The sequence below is a fragment of the Triticum urartu genome, chromosome 1, assembly GCF_003073215.2.
Source record: "Triticum urartu cultivar G1812 chromosome 1, Tu2.1, whole genome shotgun sequence".
NCBI classification, from domain to species: domain Eukaryota; kingdom Viridiplantae; phylum Streptophyta; class Magnoliopsida; order Poales; family Poaceae; genus Triticum; species Triticum urartu.
The window spans coordinates 522,620,544-522,633,772 of record NC_053022.1 but is presented as its reverse complement, the minus strand read 5'-3'; the positions used below and the strand labels follow the sequence as shown (position 1 = coordinate 522,633,772).

Genomic DNA, 13,229 nt, shown 5'->3' with positions numbered 1-13,229 from the left:
CGTGCGGCGCCTCGGCTTTTATTGGCTCGGCGGACGGAGGAAGTGCGGAGAAGCCAGCCAGTGTCCTGGGCCCAGCCGGCTCCCCCGCGGCCGTGTCGCTTCGGGCTCCGCGCGGCCCGGCCCGGCCCGGCACGGTGCGAGTTACCGTGCGCGCTACGGTAACGGGCTCGACTTTTTTTCTTTTTCTTTTTTTTTAAATGAGTTGCGACTTTTCTTACTGCGGCGACAGGCGAGAAACGCGCACGTTTTACCGGTTGGTACTTGGCACACACGCAGGTCGACGTTTATATTTATTGATTGAAATTTTTCTCTTGACCTTGTTATTTTCTTCTGCGTAAACAATGCAGGCTCGACCGATGGATTCTTGATTTCTCCGTTACAAAAAAAAAAGGAATTGACTGGCTGATGCACGGTTGGCTTTCTAGCTAGCACATGATGACGACACGTGTCCGCCGTCGTCGCTAGCTTCTTTACGTACTACCTGAGGCAGCAACAGATGCCGCCTTCCAAGGCCGAGCAGTAGGCCTTGCTCGCAGGGTAGCCGAAGAAGTTGCAGTCGTTCCTGCACGCGTCGAGGGCCGCCTGCGGCGCCGTCTTGCACGTCGGCTTGGCGACGCAGTATTTGGCCCATTGCTCTGCTGGGCCTGCACACACACACGCACAACAAACCAAGACCGAATCAGGTCACCTGGCTTCGTTTCGTTGGCAGGCTTCATCAAAACATAACAGTGTAGATATACATACACATATTATACTTCCTCTCTCTCATAATATAAGACATTATTACATTAATATACTCACATATTAGATACAATAACATCTTATATTATGAGCACGGAGGGAGTAACATGGAAAATGAACCGATAATACCCTTTCTTTTTGTTTATAGGGCTCAATTCAAAAATCTCACAAATCAAGGTATATGGTAAAATAATGTTTATAGTTTGTAAAAGCACTCAATTAATGCACTAGTTTCATGCATGCGTCTTAAATTATGAGACGGAGGGAGTAGCATGGAAAATGAATCGATAATGTTTATAGGACTTAATTAAAAAATCTCATCAATCAAGGTAGATGGTGAAATAACTTTTATATAGTTTGTAAAAGCACTCAACTAATGCGTTATTTTCCCTCATAAATAGTGGGCTTACCAATGCATTAATTACAATACATGCATGCTTGACCAATGAATGGCCAAAACTGTAGCACCATTGGTGAGTTTTCTCTTAATCCTTGCATACAGCAATTTAATGCATCTTATAATTTGAACATATGATGGGAGAAATACAACTGAGACTTATAACATGAAAGAACCAAAATTTTGACGTAAGCCCTATAAACCATAGAGATAGTATGTCGACAATGAGGTTAAAGAAAACGGCCCGATGCGCACGCACGCACACGTACGTACCTATGTCCCTCCCTGCCGCGTGGCACGAGAGGAGAGCGGCGGACATCACGAGGAGGAGAGACACCAAGCACATAGGCGTCGCTTTCTTGTTCATGGTGAGCGCCATGAGGAGACTTCTTTTCTCTCCTATGCCCGCCAGCGTCTCTAGCTATGAATACAGTGCTCTTGTGTACGGGCATGGGGTTTATATAGGGAGGGGGCGACCGGATCTTGAAGATCAACTCCTTTACTCTTATATTTCTCTCCTTATTAAATGTCAATATTCTCCTATTTATATCGACATTAATTAGTACTACACCAGATCACGTCCATTAATTCCTTAATCAATGATTTCCTCATGTTTTCTGCAAAAAGTAGGGAGTACAAGAATATGTTTAGTACCGTGCATCGTCGTCATCAAAGTTGTATGTTGCAAAAAAACAATGTTATTTTGTAGGACGGAGGTAGTAAGTTCCACGTTTCACATATTTGAAAATAGACTGAATTCCAGTTTTTACTCCCTACTTTGATAATATTGACAATAATTACCCTCTACTTTGATATTTGAAAATGACGACGTGGCAAGCCACATGTACTTGATGCTCGGGACCCACATGTCAAATTGTTATTTGTACTTTGATATTTTTATCAGCAATTTCCCCCGTGTATGAATCTATCAATTTGCGCCATTTGGTCATATAAAAGTAATGTGTTGCGGCACTTTTACAAAAATTCTGTTGTGCGTCATTTATCATGTTATGGTGATCGACTGGTTGAAACCATGGGTCCTAGCTTCGGTCATCGGCTTCCCAGCACTCCAACTAAGAGCTTGGCAAGTGTTGTGAATAGCGACAAGGTGCGTGCCTAGAAGCGGCGGCGGCGTGCCGGCTTGGTTTCACGTTCGATGGGCCCAACATATTCAACACGGTGTTGGTGCCCTTTGGCGCATGCACCACCACACCATCCTCTCAGATATCCCATACAAGCTCGTCTGGTGTTGGACTGAGTCTGAAGTCTACAACGCCACTTCTCACTACTCCGCCATGTTTATTGGCTCGTTGTCGGACTTGCACTGGTGGCTAACTTGGAAAACTTGGGCGCCTCTGAACACCAAGATATTCATGTGGTTGGCTGCCCAAGTCCGGTGCTGGACCACGGAAAAGGGTCATGGGCCATGGCTTGCCTCATGCCAAGTGTTGCCTCCTTTGCGACCAGGAGCCAGAGAGCATGCAACAACTCCTGGTTGGATGCTCCTTCTCTCGCTAGCTATGGTACGAGTTCCTCGCATGGTGCCGTTCCACCATTGCTCCAACCCACCCAACGTCCTCTTCTTGGAGTGGTGGCTCGATGCCTTGGCCACGTCCCCTTCCTTCTATCGAAAAGGGCTCTCTTCCCTCTTCCTTCTGACGTCATGGAACCTACGGGAGCATCAGCATGGATGCGTTTTTGACGGTCTACAACCCTCCTTGAGCCATTTCCTATAGTTCATCAAGGACGAAGCTCGGCTATGGGCACAAGTAGGGGCTTTTGGCTTGGCCAACATCGTCAGGAGTAGTCAGCATGTCATACTTCGTATTCCTAACCCCCTTTCTCTCCACTTCATTTCTTTGAGACCTTATAACTTGTTCTACTCTTCTATCAATGAAAAGATACGCAAGCTTTGCTTTTTGGTGAAAAAAAGTAGACGATCCAAAAGTTTCCTCCTCCTCGCTGAGGTTTTTATACGGGATAAATAATAGGAATGGTCAGCATTTTTTCTATTAGTCCATGTGTATTAACCACAAAACCTTTGTTACTATGTAAACTTCGTAGCGCATGGTCAATGCTTTTGGACACACCATGATAGACAGTGGCACGACATTGCTTTTTCTTACATGGCATAGCCTTTTGTTAGAAAACTTACGATATGTCCATCAATTGTCTAGTACAAAGAACACCAGAAGTAAGAATTACATACATGTCCGTTGACCACCTAGCGACGACTACAAGCACTGGAGCGAGCCGAAGGTGCGCCGCCACCATTACCCCTTCCTCTTTGGAGTCGGGAAAACATTGTTGTAGTAAATAGTCGGAAAGTCGTCGTGTTAAGACCAGAACAGCAACCACCACCGTTGAAAAGAAGGCTAGATCGAAAGGATCCAACCTGCAGACACATAGACGTAGGCGAACAAGGACAGGATCCATCCACCAAAGACAAACATCAATTTTCGATTCTTGATTGATTCATCTTCACAGGAAAATTATAAAGGAAAGAACAAACAGAGCCTACATTTTTAAGGAAAACAATTTTTGTAGGGGAAAACAAACTTACCCTGTTAATTTTCGAGACACGCTTGAGAAATAGGTAGCGTAGCCGGCCCGTCAGCTGAGCAAACAAAAACGATTCGCTTCATGGCTCTGCCCCTATCCGAACCCAAAATTACAGCGAATCCGCCACCGAGCCCCCAACTCGCATCATCCTCTCTCGCCCCGCTCGCTTTGGCCCCTCTCCCCTCTCACGCTCGCTCGGCTCCTCTGTTAGGTTTTCCCCCACCCCACCCAAGCGCGCCGCCGGCTTTCTCCCTCCTCCAACTCCGCCCCACGCCCTCGCCGCCGGCTCTCTCCGCCGCCTCCGCAACGCCCCTAGCCGCTCGAGCCCGAGCCCTCCACGTCCCTCGCCGCCGTCCCCCGACTCCGCCCCGCCCTCGCCGCCAGACGCCGGTGAGTTCCTCAGCTCTCTCTTCTCGTCCCGTCTCCACCAACACTCTTCTCCACATCTCTCTGCCTCCTCTCCCGTGCGTTATCGCTCTAGTGTGAATTGCTAGTTTGGACTGGTGGCTGCCAGTGAAACAATTTTGTATGGTACTGGCACTGTCAATGCTTAGTATGGTTTTGTTGGTACAGCCAATGCTCCTGCTAGTGTGAATTGGCTGCTGCTACTAGTTCGGTTGCTTGATGTGCTTCTGTATGGTGTGTGGTAGATAGTGGCTATCGTGACATCAGATTAGCAATTCATCTTTGAGTCAGATTTTAGACTCTGGTTGACCTTTTGGATCAGTGTACTGTCTGTTGCAGTTCCGACTGCTGGAGATAGCACGTGTTCTATTTCCCTGCAATTGGTCTTTGCGTAAGTGAACAGGAGTAGAAGAGGCAAGCTGATAACCCTATTTATCAATTTTTTCCTTTTCAGTTTCAATCATGGCACGCCGAGGATTGATGGAGCAGGACCTAACCAAGCTTGATGTCACCAAGCTCCACCCGCTGTCACCCGAAGTCATCTCGCGCCAAGCGACCATCAACATTGGTACTGATACCATCCTTTTGGCAATGTTTAATGTCAAGTAGTAATCAGTGTGGAGAATTCATAGGCGTACAGCATTACAAGCTATGTGGATTGTCCCTCGTTAGCTAATGAGCTCTGCGCGTTTAGTGTGGTGCAATTCACTGTGGAATGGTTCCTATTTACTGTCATATGTTTGCTGGTGATGCTTATTTTACACATATTATTCAGACTGGAGTGTCTTTTGCATGATGCCCCTTATTTTTCTGATACATAGATAATTACATGTTGGAACCGTTATCTTTTCCTCTGATACATAGACAGTTACATGTTGGAACCATTATCTTTTCTCTTTATGCACCTGTTTAAGCATTTCCACCATACTGAAGTCTGACGTTGCTTTTTGGTTGCGCTTAATCCTTTTGTGAGTGCATGGGGGAAGCAATACGATTATTAAGATAATCTGATGGACCACATGTTACCTTAAGTGATGCACATGAAGGGTCTTTTATTTAAGACTAAATAAATATCTATGCAAAATCCACAGTTTTGGAAAATGTCATTGGAACTCTTAATACCTGGGGGCTTTGATGGAGCAAACTTTTCATTAGTATAACAAGTTACTTTGTTTGCAATTTTGATTTGTGAACCATCACTTGCTCTTGTTTGCTTTTTTATCTATATTTTTCTGTGGTATTTGGGTCATATCTGAATTTTGGGTGACTTTATGCGGGGGCATAATATTTACGATCTTCATGTTACACCTCAGGTACAATTGGTCATGTGGCCCATGGAAAGTCTACTGTTGTGAAAGCTATATCTGGAGTTCAGGTATCATTCATTCCGGTGGCCATATTTTCTTTCCAAGCCTTATCACATTGAGCAGTAGCTCTTCTGAGTTTGCCATACTACTCAAATATGCCATGCTTAGATTGCCTTTTGGTATTTGAACGAGTAAACTAACCTAGCACTTGCTAGGAATGCACTGCAGATTTCTTTAAACCTGATAAAAGTTTGGTCTTGGAATTACTATTAAAAATATAAGTGCTCTAGTTTCTTGGCTTGAGTAATGGCACTGTTGTAGTTCATGCTTCTTTGCCTTTGTTTTTTACAATAATTTCTAGAATGATTAGTAACTGATGAATGTTGATGTGCACATTCTTTTTCATATGGAATTTCTTTATTATTATTCTTGTTTTCTGATTTCTTTGTTTTGATTTGTAGACTGTTCGCTTCAAGAATGAGCTTGAACGTAACATCACTATCAAGCTGGGCTATGCTAATGCAAAAATATATAAATGCGAGGATGACAGATGTCCACGACCAATGTGTTACAAGTATGCTGAATTTCTTATCTTTTTTTACATGATTAGCTTCTATGACTATCAGCCTCTTCACAATTTAGAGCAAAGAACTTCAGGGGGCACTGTTCTGTACTCCTATAAATTATTAAACTTGTATGTCACATGATTGTTTTCTAGTGAATACAATGTAAAACTCATGATTGAAATCTCAAACTTGACCTTCAGAAATTAGTCAATGTGATTTACAAGGTTTTAAGCTCTTTTACATTATTTGACTTTTATTTCAATTATATAAAGGGCTTATGGAAGCGGAAAAGAAGATACTCCTGCCTGTGATGTTCCTGGGTTTGAAAACACCAGGATGAAGCTCCTGAGACATGTTTCCTTTGTTGATTGCCCGGTATGACGAAGCCCTACCCTTTTGCTGTCATGAATGTTCCCTTCTACAGATCTAGTACATGAATGCTTACACTGATCATTTCTTGCCGTACCCAAGTGATTAGTAACATTTTGCACCCTACAGTTTTATTTGCTGTCAATTATGATCGTGAGGTTTCCCTTGCATCACCATAGATGATAATGGCTGTTTACACTAATAAGTGCATTCCCAATTATTCAACTGAATTATTATATGAATTGGGAAGTCATCAGAGTTATCTGATCAATCATTAGATATTCTTTTCATTAGTTGAACTTGAATATGATATTACATAATTGTTTTATGTATTTACAATATCTACCTTGTTGAACAGGGCCATGACATTCTCATGGCTACAATGCTTAATGGAGCAGCTATCATGGATGGAGCCTTGCTTTTGATAGCAGCAAATGAAAGCTGCCCACAACCCCAGACATCCGAGCATCTTGCAGCTGTTGAAATCATGCGTCTCCAGCATCTCATAATTTTGCAGAATAAGATCGATCTTATCCAGGAAAGCGCAGCAATGAACCAGCATGAAGCAATCCAAAAATTTATCCAGGTCACTACTGTGTGTTATTGCCCGTGTTATAAATACATGTATTCCCTTTCATGGTTTGATCTTTTTTACTACCATCTGTGCAGGGCACTATAGCTGAAGGTGCTCCTGTGGTGCCAATATCTGCACAGCTGAAGTACAACATTGATGTGATCTGCGAATATATTATTAAGAAAATCCCCATTCCAGAAAGGAACTTCACTTCACCTCCCAACATGATTGTTATTCGCTCCTTTGATGTCAACAAGCCTGGTTCAGAGGTTGATGAAATTAGGGGTGGGGTAGCAGGTGGCAGCATCCTCAGGGTATGTATGCAGATCTCAGTCCTGGTACAGAATTCGATCATGAGAGCTCTGGCTGTAAACATAAACTGAATGTCGATTCTTATTACAGGGAGTCCTCAGGGTGAACCAGAATATTGAAGTTCGCCCTGGCATTGTCATGAAGGATGAGAGTGGCAACATCAAATGCACCCCAATCTATTCGAGGATCGTCTCGCTCTACGCAGAGCAGAATGAACTCCAATTTGCTGTGCCAGGAGGGCTTATCGGTGTGGGAACCACCATGGATCCAACTTTGACTCGTGCCGACAGGCTGGTTGGCCAGGTTCTAGGAGAAATCGGGTCACTTCCCGACGTATTCGTGGAGCTTGAGGTTTGTCGAATCTTTCTTGCTTAATGATTTTGGCCAAACAAGTGATAGCCGTTAATGACATCCTTGGACATTTCTCTGCAGATCAACTTCTTCCTTCTCCGAAGGCTGCTGGGTGTGAGAACGAAGGGTACAGAGAAGGCAGGGAAGGTCTCCAAGCTCACCAAGGGCGAGATCCTGATGCTTAACATTGGATCCATGTCCACCGGCGCCCGTGTGGTGGCCGTGAAGAACGATCTCGCCAAGCTCCAGCTCACCGCGCCCGTCTGCACTAGCAAAGGCGAGAAGGTGGCCCTGAGCCGCCGTGTCGAGAAGCACTGGCGCCTCATCGGATGGGGCCAGATCCAAGCTGGTGCGACGCTCGAAGTCCCACCATGCCCGCTCTGAAGCACACCCCCATCCGAGTGAAAAACCGCAGCTTGTGAAACAAGAGAGGCGAAATGTGGGAGGGCAGAGAGCTCCTAGGTACAATTTTTGTGAGATGGAGGAGAAAACATAACGAGTCTGAAAGTCTCATCTTTGCTGGATTTATCTACGCTACTAGTTTGCTTCTTTCTGTTTGTCGGAATTTAGGGTATGTTATACTTGCCATGTTATCGTGGTGGTTAGTAGGCGAGGAACCTGCTAGTTTGGTTCAGATTTACCTAATTATCTTGTCTATCACATTGACTCCATTATGCCTTGCGTTGAGAAGATTAAACCAAATTTTACTCGCTTTCTTTTTGTCTGCAATGCTGTTCCTTGCCAACATGCAGTATGCGATCGGAAACAACAGATTTTGTTTTAGAAAAGTTGGGCAACAGATTTTGTTTTGAGAAAGTTTGACTATAGGCGAACAAATACTGTATTCTTCCTGGAAAAAGAAAAGAAATTCCAGTTACCAGTCACCAGCACATGGTAACGTTTATTTCTTTCGAACAGAGAAGTAGCATCAGCTGCTAGGGTTCAAGTGCTGGTGCTTGCATTATTTCTGGATTTCTTTCGAACTTCAAACAGAGAAGTAGCATCAGCTGCTGGTGTTCTAAGTCCTGGTGCTTGCATTATTTCTGGATTTCTTTCGAACTTCAAACAGAGAAGTAGCATCAGCTCGCATTATTTCTGGCTTTATTTCAGGATTTCCGGCGATGCGTTCATAGAGATAGGGTGTGCAGGTGTGCATTCATAGGGGTAGGTTGTGCATTCATAGAGACGAGTGTATGCGAAAATGCATAGGAGCTCTCGGGTGCTACGCCCCCCTATATTCAAAAATAATTTAGTAATTCAAAAAAAGTAAAAAAATCCCTAAACTTTTTACGGAATCAAATATGACCAAGTATTGCACTCGTACAAAAAGATTAAACAGGGAATGACTTTTATTGTATCCGGGGTTAAAGATTTCTCAGAAAATGCTAGATACAAGCACTATTCATGCTATATTGTCGTCATAAATTTGTCTTATTTGCCCCGAAGTTAACGAGAATCATTCATTGGCCAAACTTTTTATATGAGTACAATACCTAGTCATATTTGGTTCAAAAATATATTCAGGATTTTTTTGACGTTTTTTTGAATTATTAAATTATTTTTGAATATAGGGGGGTGAAGCACCCGAGTGCTCCTAATCCGCTTCCCGAGTGTATGCACGTATGTATGAGCACTTGCGTCTGTACTGGTGTTCAAAAAAAATAAAAAAGAGAATGGTTGGAGCTGTCACCAAATCTTGCATGTGAAACGCAAGTGAATCTGGGATTCCGCGAATCATACGAATCCTCGACCATTCTCAGGATATATACACATCTAAGGGAAAGAAGAAGAAAAACAGAGCCCAACTGAATTTGCGAATCCTCCGCTGCTAGGGTCCAACCGCATCAGCTTCTGAAGAAGCAGATACCTAGATCCTCTATCTTAGCTCGACAGGCAAGAACCGGACTATATTTTACAGTCAAAGTACAGCACACCAAACATGGTATCTATCCAAGATGTCTACACTTACGAAAAACTGCAGGGCCACGGTGCTGAGCCCCAAATTTTAGTTGACACTGTTACAATCTGTCTTGAGACGCCTTACAGCTCATGAGCTTGGCATATTGCATCTTCAGGCGCCGCCACTGGGGTTCCAGTAGAAGTCGCCTTTTCCATCGGGGTAACCATATGGAAGATGAGGTCCATAGACAACGTTTTCATTCAGATATGACATCGGGTCCACCTGTGATGCATCTTCATAGGCATTCGAGGTACTGTCCTGATTGGGGATGTTGGGAGCCACTGTTTGGTAAGCGCTGGGGGCACTGGCCTGATTGGGGATGTTGAGGGGCACTGCTTCATAAGCATTTGAAGCACCCGCTTGATTGGTGGCCTTGAGAGCTGGATATGCATTCGCATTGGTGTCCTTTTGACTAGCCTTTGTCTTGCTCCTAGCACCCCGCTTGTTGTCCACCGGACTGTTTGCACTAAGCTTGACCATTTGCTGCTGGATTTCGTTGAGTGAACTGCTGCCCAGTTTTGATTTAACACTCCTTTTAGGATCAGACGCCTTGAACTCAAGCCGGTACAAGGCTAGAGTGTTAGAATCATTGATCTCATATTCGAAAAGGTGCCACTCATAGTTGCTGGATGGTTGTGGGTCCATGTAATAGGATTTCTTCAGGCCCCCAAAGTCCTTCATCACTTGCTTCCTTGATTCATGCCATCCACGGCCGTTGTAATCTGGCAACGACCTTTGCTTGCGGTTGCCGCTCTCAAATGCCCTTCTTGGTCTGTCAAAGAATAACCATTCCCTAAGAGATTCACCCTCAAGAAGAGAAAGATCAAAAAGTTCTGCAAAAACAACAGGGAACCAACAATTAGCACAAGAATTTGCTGATATCAATGTTCACCCAAAATGCTAACACTTAATAACCAAGCATACCATGTGCATTCCAAGGTGATTTTGACGTTGCAGCCCCTTCACAGACAGGAATACCAACATTTTTTCCTTGGACTTTTGCACAAAGAGCATCAAATAGGGGCCCATCTTTCAAATCAATACCCCTTGGCCGCATCACAGGCCTTGTCCCCAGAAGACCATCATCACTCAAAGCTAAACCAGCATGATACGGGTTGCAGTAGTCTTGACACTCTTCTGATCCTCGCACAGGTCGACCACAATCCCAGAGTGCACATTTTGGCCCCAAATATTGAGAAGGCGACGGGCCGACTGTTGTGAGCAAGTCTGACATGTGGAAAAAAACATCTCCAGTACTTTGCACAGAGTTATTTGCATCAGCATATGAATTATTAGAATGTTGCAGATCTAGTGGCAGATTGAACTGTTGATGTTCCGGCTGACCAGTCCCTTGCAGGTTATTGAGGCCATCTGGGTTTGACCCATGAAGAAAATCATCAATACTCAGTTCATGGTCTATATAGTACATCTGCAATCAAAGGTATGACAAAATCTCATTAAAGCTATGAGTAGAAAAAAAAACATGAAAAGTTAAGTTACAATAACCAGACCAAAAGTTACATACTGACAAGTGACAAGTAACAACAGCATACATGAACACATTGACGAGCACTTTGATTGATTCAACAATTTTGCAGGCACGCTTTGTAAAGAATAACAAAAAGGAGGACCACAAAAGCATTATCAAATGTACACGTGTTCATTACCATATGAAAAGGTACACAAGAGAAATCAAATAAAGGAAGAGAATTCAGAAACTAAAATTCAACAGGACCAGTTTGGAGCAGAAACTTAAAACCTTTAAACAACTACCGAATCTTGTTTCAAAGGAGATATAAAATCATCAAGCAAGGCCTCACCATCTAAACTTACGAAGGTCATCATTAATTCCAATTTATAATTGGGTTAACCAATGAATAAATTGTACTATTGTGACCTGTGCTTCTCAGATGGTTAGAAAAAATAATGCTGCAACACATTACTCGTAATAGAACAACCCATTTCTCTATGCTGCGATGGCATACTGAAGCGCCCCAGTCTCTTTGTCATTATCTCATACGAAGGTGTGGGACTATAGGGTTATTTTATAGTTTTGATTATTTATCAAGGTCAACTACGGACAATGCATACAAGCACTTGGCTTTTTCCAACAAAAGAAGTGGCCGACAAAACCAATAACAGGATCATAAGTAGTCCACACCAACAAAGAGTGCGACTGCTACCGAAACATATTGGTTCAGTTAAAAAATGAACAATTTTGTCACATGTACTCCGAGTACACATACATATAGTGATATAGAAGTAAAATCAATATAGTTTTTCAATAAGTGTATCTGCTAACACAAAATTACTCACCAAACCTCAATTTCTACACTACGATAATTTTTGCACACTACAAAGGATCACACAGCACATCAGAATGCTTCAGTCCATGCCGGAGCTAACTGGCAACTAGGCAAGGATTGACCCCCACTAACAGTACACATTTAGTCAGTAAGAAGGTCATACTAGTCGAACACACAATTTCATCCACATGACTGATGATGGCACACAAAAAAAATACCATTCCACTAAACCATTCAAAAAGGATCACGGTGAGGTACCTGATCACTGAACAATGCATTAGCAACATCGGCTACTTCTCCCTGCATTCCATGACCCATTGACTGCTGTGACGCGTCGGCGCCGCCATCCACAGTCCCCCCATGTACTTGCAGTCCGGGGTTGAGATTCTGATGACCATCCTGCCGGGAGGGCTGCATCGGCTGCGCCAGCTTGCTGGTGGCGTCGTCCTCCTCCTCAATCGCCAGCTGCAGCAGCCGCAGCGTCTCCGACGGCGGATCCGCGGCACCCTGGTTGTTCCCCAGCGAGTTCTGCAACGCGGCACGAGAACAAAAGTCAGAGACAGCAAACCCTGAACACGTAAGGGGAGGGAACAGGAAAGGCTAGGGTTTGGAGAGGCACCTGCAGGGAGGAGGCGGGGGAGGCGACGCTGAGCTCGGCGCGCCACTCGCGGAGCATCTGGTGGACCTGCTCCTCGAGGACGGCGGCGTCGGCGGAGCGGCTCTCCTTGCGGGCGGACTGGAGGCCGGAGAAGATCTCCTGGAGGTCGTCCACGCGGGTCTTGGCGCGGTCGCGGAACTGCTGGTGCCGCGTCGACGAGCGGGGACCCTTGCCCGCCGCGGAGCCGCCGCCGCCGCCGGTCGGATCGCCCGCCATCGGTGCCGATCAGGGCAGCGCTAGTGGTGCGGTTGCGGCGATTGGGAGTGGGGGATCGATTCGCCTTTGGAGTTGGCGATTGTTTTCTTTCTTTAATTTATTTTTACCATGTTATAGTTTTGGAAAATGTTTGGTCCTTTGAGGTTCTTCCTCCCTCACCCTCTCTCTTTCCTTCCGCACTGCATCATCATATTTTTTGAATAGAGCACAATCAAAGTCTTTCACATACACGAGCATACTCCCTGTGAACGCGCACACACAACGTGTTCACACACCCTATCCCTATAAGCACCTTCGAGAGATTGAGCCGGCATGAGATCTTGAGATTTCATGAAGTCATCATAAACGCCTCGCACTCGACGGGAACACCCCCTCCAACTGAAAGAACATCACCGCAAGCTTAAAATAAATCCAAAAATATTGCAACCACCAATGTTTGGTCTAGGACTTGAACCCTCGTACAAAGCATGTGCACAACTAAAATTGTTTTTCTTTAGTATTAGCA

General features: G+C 44.5%; 2 protein-coding genes across 2 annotated transcripts; one reads left to right on the top strand and one right to left on the bottom strand.

Moving 5' to 3' along the window:
* The first annotated feature begins 3,856 nt into the window (after positions 1-3,856).
* LOC125524994 (eukaryotic translation initiation factor 2 subunit gamma-like) lies at positions 3,857-8,300 on the top strand. Its single transcript, XM_048690023.1, has 9 exons — positions 3,857-4,090; positions 4,560-4,673; positions 5,419-5,480; positions 5,874-5,986; positions 6,251-6,353; positions 6,706-6,933; positions 7,017-7,235; positions 7,324-7,584; positions 7,666-8,300. Exons 2-9 carry the CDS (start codon positions 4,568-4,570, stop codon positions 7,966-7,968), a joined length of 1,395 nt encoding a protein of 464 aa, XP_048545980.1. The 5' UTR covers positions 3,857-4,090; positions 4,560-4,567; the 3' UTR covers positions 7,969-8,300.
* A 968-nt stretch (positions 8,301-9,268) lies between these two features.
* On the bottom strand, positions 9,269-12,824 carry LOC125524984 (transcription factor VOZ1-like). The gene is made up of 4 exons (XM_048690015.1): positions 12,470-12,824; positions 12,109-12,378; positions 10,469-10,973; positions 9,269-10,377 (listed from the first exon to the last, which is right to left on the bottom strand). The coding sequence occupies exons 1-4, from the start codon at positions 12,722-12,724 to the stop codon at positions 9,656-9,658; spliced, it is 1,752 nt and encodes a 583-aa protein (XP_048545972.1). The 5' UTR covers positions 12,725-12,824; the 3' UTR covers positions 9,269-9,655.
* Positions 12,825-13,229: the final 405 nt, after the last annotated feature.

Bases quoted from the DNA above. Each gene is read 5' to 3' on its own strand.
- LOC125524984 (XM_048690015.1), bottom strand. From the start codon at position 12,724: ATGGCGGGCGATCCGACCGGCGGCGGCGGCGGCTCCGCGGCGGGCAAG. The intron at 10,974-12,108 runs GTACCTCACCGT...CTTTGATTGCAG, and splicing joins ATGCATTGTTCAGTGATCAG to ATGTACTATATAGACCATGA. The intron at 10,378-10,468 runs GTATGCTTGGTT...TTGTTTTTGCAG, and splicing joins ATCACCTTGGAATGCACATG to AACTTTTTGATCTTTCTCTT.
- LOC125524994 (XM_048690023.1), top strand. From the start codon at position 4,568: ATGGCACGCCGAGGATTGATGGAGCAGGACCTAACCAAGCTTGATGTC. The intron at 5,987-6,250 runs GTATGCTGAATT...AATTATATAAAG, and splicing joins CCACGACCAATGTGTTACAA to GGCTTATGGAAGCGGAAAAG. The intron at 6,934-7,016 runs GTCACTACTGTG...CCATCTGTGCAG, and splicing joins CAATCCAAAAATTTATCCAG to GGCACTATAGCTGAAGGTGC.